We start from the raw sequence: 7,252 nt of genomic DNA, 5'->3' as shown, positions 1-7,252 counted from the left end.
AAAAAAATCAGCAGTTTCAGCTCACCAGCCACTCCTCGGAAACCATATACAGGGTCACTAGGAGTTAGGACTGACTTGACAGCCCTTAAGAACAACAATGCAACAACAACTGGGCCAAATAAACGGGTTCCCTAATTTTTAATGCTTTTTCTACTACACTGATCAACCATAGCCAGCATCATCTGAAACTCTAAAATGCTGTATACAACTCATAAATGCTTGTATAAAAAAAGCAGAGTATTTCAAACCCATGAGAGGATCTTTCAGTACCTTAACTGGTATAACCCATTGACAAGCTGAGCAGGTATTATACCACTTAAGGAGGCAGTGTATGATTTCAGAGGAAATTTTTAAATTATCGACTGAACAATTTAAGATAATTTGCATGAAGAACTTTAAAAATAATTGACTGTTAAACTGTGTAATTTATATATACCTACATATATTATAATAAAATAGTACAATAGATGTATAAACTGTATTGGGTCAAAAGTAGAATAAGGAAATCATTTTAATCTATTTCACCATGGATACAAAGAATTCCTTAACAATGAGATCTCTCACTTTATTGCATGTGGTTTGGAAATTCAGAATGGGGTTTTTAAACAGGACAAGCTAGCAAGTGTTTGAATTATACAATTAAGTATTTTCCAGAGGAATAAATGGACTTGAATGTTTTTAAGGTTTTCTGTATATTTGATAATATGAATTTACACATTCATACTTAGCTTGGGAGTGCAGAACTACAAACCACAATGTCCATGGTTCAAACCCGCCAGCCACTCCATGGGAGAAAGATAAAGCTTTCTGCTTCTTCAAAGATTTAAAAGCCTCAGAAACCCTAGATAGGGTCGCTATGAGTTAGAAACAACTTGAGAGAAGTTAATGATAACAACAACTTAGCTCTGGGCTGAGTGAAATTTACAGTCCATTAAATTCCAGTTAGAACCTCAATACAAAATCATGGGTCAGTGCTAGAGGAAGAGAACAATGTCTTTAAAAAATTTCTAAGAGTTAGTCAAATAATTCACTCTGTTTGAATGCATTCAAGATGTTGCTGTTATTGTTACATGCCATCAAGTCGATTCCAACTCATAACAACACTGTACAGGGTTTCTGAGGAGCACCTGGTTGGTTTGAACTGCCAACCTTGTGGTTCACTGTCCAGTGCTTATCCTACAGTGACATTCAAGATAGACTTATTATTCTAAATTTTTAACACACACATAAATATATCTTCATCTCCACCACTTTAAAGATACCTGTTATAATGACCACGGTAAAAGCTGCAATTCCACTATCATCTGTTCCCGTCACAATCTGTGCTCCCCCTTGAGGATCTGTGAGAAATACATAGAAAAATTCCTGTCCTTCAGGCTCATCATCATCCAAAATTTGAACTGAAACTTTTCTTTCTCTTTCTCCATCTAGAAATGTAAGGATAAGTGCTTGTTCTTGAAAGTCTTCTCCTTCAATTGCCCATGTTAGGTTGGAAATGCCATAGTTAGCAGGAAAAGGCCATGTATCTGGTTCTTCCTCAGCACACCTTCCTCCAAAGGTCTTAACTGTTATACTGACATTGCCAGCAAATCCACCAGTTCTTCGGACAAGAACTTCAGCAGTATTGAGTGTACCATTCTTCATCTCCTCATCAATGTAAATAAAAGGTGGCCCAAGGCTGAATATTCCATGAATAGAAACATCGGGAGTTACCGTGTCCACAGCAGGAGTCTCAGACATGGTGGATGTTCCAGGAAGGGTGACCAGTTTCTCTGGCATGGCAGACATACCAGTTGCCTCAGTACCAACGGTAATCATTTCAGATGGCTGTAGAACGGCAGTTGTTTCTATTCTGTCAGGGGATGTGGCAGAGTCTGTTTCTACAGGAATGAGAGCCGTGTCAACTGCCACAGCCACAGTTGTCTTGGGGAAAGAAACATCCATTTCTACCAAGTCATCATTATCTAATATTGTAATCATTGCAACACTGAAATCTAGATTCAATCGTGGCCTCCAGCTGACATCAAACTTCTTTAATCCCCTGATTTCTACTGAAGTTAGATTGATATAAAAGTTTTCTTCTATCTCAGGAAACTGATCATTAATAATGATTATTTCAAAATTAACCTCTGGTTGGAATTTCTTAAAAACTATTTCCCCATCTTGAACAGGCTCAAAGTCTTCCGTTGGCTTTGCGCTTCCTGCAGTTGTTTGATAAAAAACTTTAATAAGATCACTGTGGAACCCAAACAGTCTCTGGACATGTAATCTGATCATCTGTATATCCTCTGACACGATGACATTTCTTGAATTAGGGGAAAACTGAAAGACTCCCATTGGTTCAATTTCAGCAACTGTGAAACCTGATCTGGAAAAAAAAAGATTGAACCATGAAAGAACTGATGCAAGTAGGAATACCACTGTAAAGGTTATCTTTCACATATGTAAGATGCTGCTCATGAGGGCAGCATCTTTAAAATGACATGCCTTTTCAAATATCATAAACCCTATTACTTATTGATGAAACTACCAGAGCACAGGAAATGTAGGAACAGGAGCTACGATTGGAGGTTAGGGGATCTAACAAGGCTTATTAGCTAAGTGAAGGGAATATGTGTTTCTGGTCTGCTTCTCCAGTCATCACAGAGCAGCTCTCAGAAGAATCTGAAGCATAGGGTTTCTCTTATCATTAGTACAAAGGGTACCAAAAATTCTGTGATGCTCTGGGCTTTAACCACCTCTTCATCTACAAAGAAGGAACAGTTTCTCCTATTAGGAGCAAAATCCTTGCTTCCATTAACCAACCAGTATTGGAACTCTCTCACACTAACGTAGTTAAAACTGTCTACAAGTTGGAATGACCAAGATTGAATGTTTTATCTTTAGTGTTTTTTGTTTTTTTTAATGGTTTTTTATTATAAAATACTAGCTATGTCAGAAGTTACAATTGGTGGTGCATCAACCTAATGTAGACCACAGACAAATTATTTTTGCATACAGTGTATTTACTGTTTGCTTAAGCAATGGACTCAAGTTTAACAGCAATTGTGAGGATGACACAGGACCAAATTGTTGTTTCAGTCTGTTGTGTGTAGCGTCACTATGAGTCAAAACCAACTTGATGACACTAAATTACAACAGTACATATTCCTAAATGTAATGCCTTTGGGACAGTATGTCAGGCCTGATCATTCTTTATTGGCAAACACCCATGCAGCATACAGCAGGTTAGTTAAGAGCACAGACAGCAGCCAAAACAACCTGGGCTCAAATCATGACCCCAAATTTTATTATCTGTGTGGCACTGTTTGTGACATAATCTATCTGTACATCACTTTCTTCATCTATAAAACAGTATCTAACCCATAAGGTGATAGTTGCAAAAGCTACATATAGATTAGAACAATGCCTTCCTAGGATAAGCATTATGAAACTGTTAGTTATACTGTTATTGTTAACATCATTTGATCTGGTAACCCTGAAAAACATTCTACAACAAAACATTGTTTATCTCATATGTAGAATATAAAACTATATTCAATGTTGCCTGCCCATGTTCCACATACAATATGGATACCTGAACATCAGCCGTTTTGTCCAAACATTTTAACCATTTTACGAATAAGTAAACAAGCACAGAAGATAAAGTAACATTCCCAAAATCACACGGCATGTAAATGGTAAAGTCAAGACTAAACCCATGAGTCTGACTCTCAGGTCTGCCCTCTGCTATTCTATCAAGCCAATCCCAGGAAAAGGAAAACAAATCTATATCAATTAACTTTTTTTTTTCTAAATTTCTATCAATTTCCCAGCTCTATAATCCCTTATCAACATGTTCCACATTTTCCCTCAATTCAGAAAGCAAAGAAATTGAAAAAGAATCACTGAATTATACAAATATAGGGGAACTGCTAGAGATACATGAGCCTGTTTTCAAACCCAGACCCCTTCACTGACTAGCTATGTGATCTCAAAAATGTTAATTAACTTTTCAGTGTTTTAGGTTCCTTTTTCTGTAAAATGAGAAAACAATAGTACATACTTGGGACATGGATTAGTTGAGTATTATTATTAGTTTTCCAGTGGTTCATAATATTATAACCTACAAACTTCCCAAGAATATGACTCTCTATTTGTGACATGTGTAATGAATGCCTATAGAAAGAAAGACCCATGTAATGAATTCTGTGTATAAATGGCCCATGTGCAGATGACAGAATGAGTCCTTCAGATTGTTCTTGCCTCATTTGAGGGGCAAAGGGAAGAAAGCTTAAGTCAAAACATTACAATCAATACAAAAGCTAGTTTTTTTTCATTGTCATCTTATTTTATTGAAACCATCCCCTAAGTTTAAAAACTATCCCCTCAGTCGTGAGTAATTGTTATCATGACTAATTGTGTTTGTCACAACTGTAAAAGTAGAAGTTGTGTAACAAAAAAGGGGGTAGTTAATCTTACATCCCAGGAACAAAGGCTCCTAGGACCATCAAGAGAGAAGAGCATGATTGGAACTTGGGATCCTAACCAGAGAAGAGGCTACACCAGAGATGGAGGCAGAGGTGATAGCATGGAAAGATAGAGCAGCTGAGGACTTTAGACTTATGGAAAGAGAAAGGCTAAGTGCTGGTGGGCAGGAGGCTGGCTTGCAAAATTTGCCTTTTGGTTGTTTAAGCAATTATATACCCCTGCATGTTTTTGTGTACATCAAAAAACAAAGAGGGAATAGAGGCAAATACTGTTAACTGATGGTGCATGGAGGGGATTGTAATCATTGTAATGAAATAAAATAGTAATGGTTGAGTACAAAACTGATGTTCTCCCATGTAAATTATCACTCAATTAAAAAAAAAAAAAAAAAAGATCTCCTCTAACAGCAGCAATAAAAACAGTACCAGTTGCAATATTGTTGATAGAAACTCATGGTATCCCTATTTGTATCAGAGTAGAACTGTGCTCCATAAGGTTTTCAACTGCTCATTTTTTGAAAATACATCATCAGGTTTTCTTCTAAGGTGCCTCTAGGTTGACTTGAACTTTAAACTTTTCAGTTTGTAGTTGAATATATTAACTGTTTGCACCACCCAGAGATTCCTCAAGATAAACTCTTTTTAAAGCCAGCAGTAGGTATGACTCTTAAAAGTCATACCTCTCTATTGTATCTTTGGCATGTAAGCCTGCCCTCCCTTACACTAAAACTATATTCAGATCTGCCTTGAAGAAATAGATGCTTGTGACTTTTTCAGTCTTGACCAATCCATTCCAGATAACATTCTTCAGGGAAATTCTTAGATGAGAACCAGGTTGCTCTTACCGAAGTTGTGCTCCACCTGGCGCACTGCTCTGCACTCCTGATAGATGAATGACAAAGGCCTCTGGTTGACCAGGGCTTGGAAATGTCCGCAGCACAACTCCTTTACTGTGCTCACCATGAGAAAATGAAAGGCTTCCTGAAAGCAAACATAAAATGGAAAGAAAGATGCCACTTTTTAGTGCTTACATTAGGAATCAAGTAAAATGCAGTAAAATCATTTATTTTCCAAAATTCTTTTCTAGTCTACAGAGAAGACTAATTGAAGTATAATGATTAAATTTTAAATGATGGTTTTGGGGTAGGGAAGGAATGAAATTTATAGAAAACTCTCTAGACTACAAAAACTTTGTTTTTGATCCTTGTCTTCCTGCATTATTTTACTTTTCTTTAAATTACAAAATTTGAGTGACTTTGGTTTGAGTTCAGGAACCAGGATATATTTTAGAGATACATACTGAAGTAGTTTGGAGTAATGCAATATTATGTATGTATTTCATCTTAAATTACTTCAGAAAGAAACATGGCATAAATCTGGTGGGATGTTAACAATCACAAAGTCTAATTAGAAAGTTTATGGTGTTCATTGTATTAATCACTTTAGTTTTCATTATGCTTGAAAACCTTTATTATAAAAACTCAAACATCGGAAAAAAAATTAATTGAAAATATCAAAATACTTGTATTGTTTGGGAACTCCTGTTATTTTAGTTTTACCAACTTGTTAATAAATTGACAATTTTTAAAGATTACTTGTACAAATAAGTACAAAGTCACACATGAACTTCTAAAGAACAACATTTCTACAAACACAATTTTACAGGCCTAATTAGTGGCAGATAATATTAAAACAAACAAGCAAAATTATATGGAGATGTGCAGAGCACTCAAAGAGGTGGATGGCAAAGAGGGGGTGTAATATTTCTGTTTATGAGGAAGAAAGGCCTAGAACATTGACAAGAAAGATTACAAAATACCTTTAGCTGAGGTGATGTGCCAAACACCAGTATTTGGTAAGTTAGAGCAAGGGTACCTAGCCAGTGACTAAAGAAAACCCAATACACAGGCAATTCTAGTACTCTGGCTGTGGTATCTCTCAATCAAACATCTAAATTTACTCATGTTATATTACTGAGATTCTTGTTTGGATTAGAAGGGGAAATGACAATGTTATCCTTTTGGCTGTCATGTAGCACTGTGTGTTAATGAGCTGGACTACTAAGTTGGTTTGAACCACAAGGTCGGCGATTCAAGCTGATGAGCCACTCCTTGCAAACCCTATACAGGCTTGCTATGGGTTGGAACTGACTTGACAGCACTTAACAACAACAAGTTATACTCCCAGCATTCATTTGTGGTAGCTTGCATGTTGCTGTGATTCAAAAAACTATGTTGTTGGTATTTTAAATACCAGCAAGATCATCCATGGTGGACAGGTTCCAGTTGAGCTTCCTGATTAAGACAGACTAGGAAGGAGAGAGAAACTGTTTCCAAATATTTAGTCACTGAAAACTGTATGAATATAGCAGGGGAACACTGTCAGGTAGCACAATATTGAATACTGAAAGATGATAAAGTACATCAGCATATGATTAGATATAGGTTGGAAGGCACTCAAAATATGACTGGAGAAGAGCTCAAAGTAGAAGTGGCCATGATGTAAAGCTTTTGGACCTGCATTTGTTGATGTGTACAACTCCAAATGAAGAGAAGCAACTGTAAATATCCATTAATAATAGGAACTTGGAATGTCCGAAGCATGAATCTTGGAAAACTGGATGTTGTCAAAATATGAAATGGAATGCATAAACATCAATATTCTAGGCATTAGTGAGCTAAAATGGACCGGTGTTGGTCATTTTGAATCTGACAGTCACATGGTTTGCTATGCCAGGAATGACAAATTGAAGAGGAATGGTATCACATTCATCATCAAAAAGA

General features: G+C 36.5%; 1 protein-coding gene across 1 annotated transcript in view; it reads right to left on the bottom strand.

The window, feature by feature from the left end:
• GPR98 (G protein-coupled receptor 98) overlaps nt 1–7,252 on the bottom strand; it is a 962,819-nt gene that overhangs the window by 632,362 nt on the left and 323,205 nt on the right. Inside the window, 2 exon segments of the mRNA XM_006875701.1 lie at nt 1,263–2,368; nt 5,315–5,450. Coding sequence (XP_006875763.1) covers nt 1,263–2,368; nt 5,315–5,450 — 1,242 coding nt within the window.

This window comes from Chrysochloris asiatica, unplaced genomic scaffold (assembly GCF_000296735.1).
Source record: "Chrysochloris asiatica unplaced genomic scaffold, ChrAsi1.0 scaffold00336, whole genome shotgun sequence".
In the NCBI taxonomy this organism is placed as follows: domain Eukaryota; kingdom Metazoa; phylum Chordata; class Mammalia; order Afrosoricida; family Chrysochloridae; genus Chrysochloris; species Chrysochloris asiatica.
This window is presented reverse-complemented; position numbering and strand designations above follow the sequence as displayed.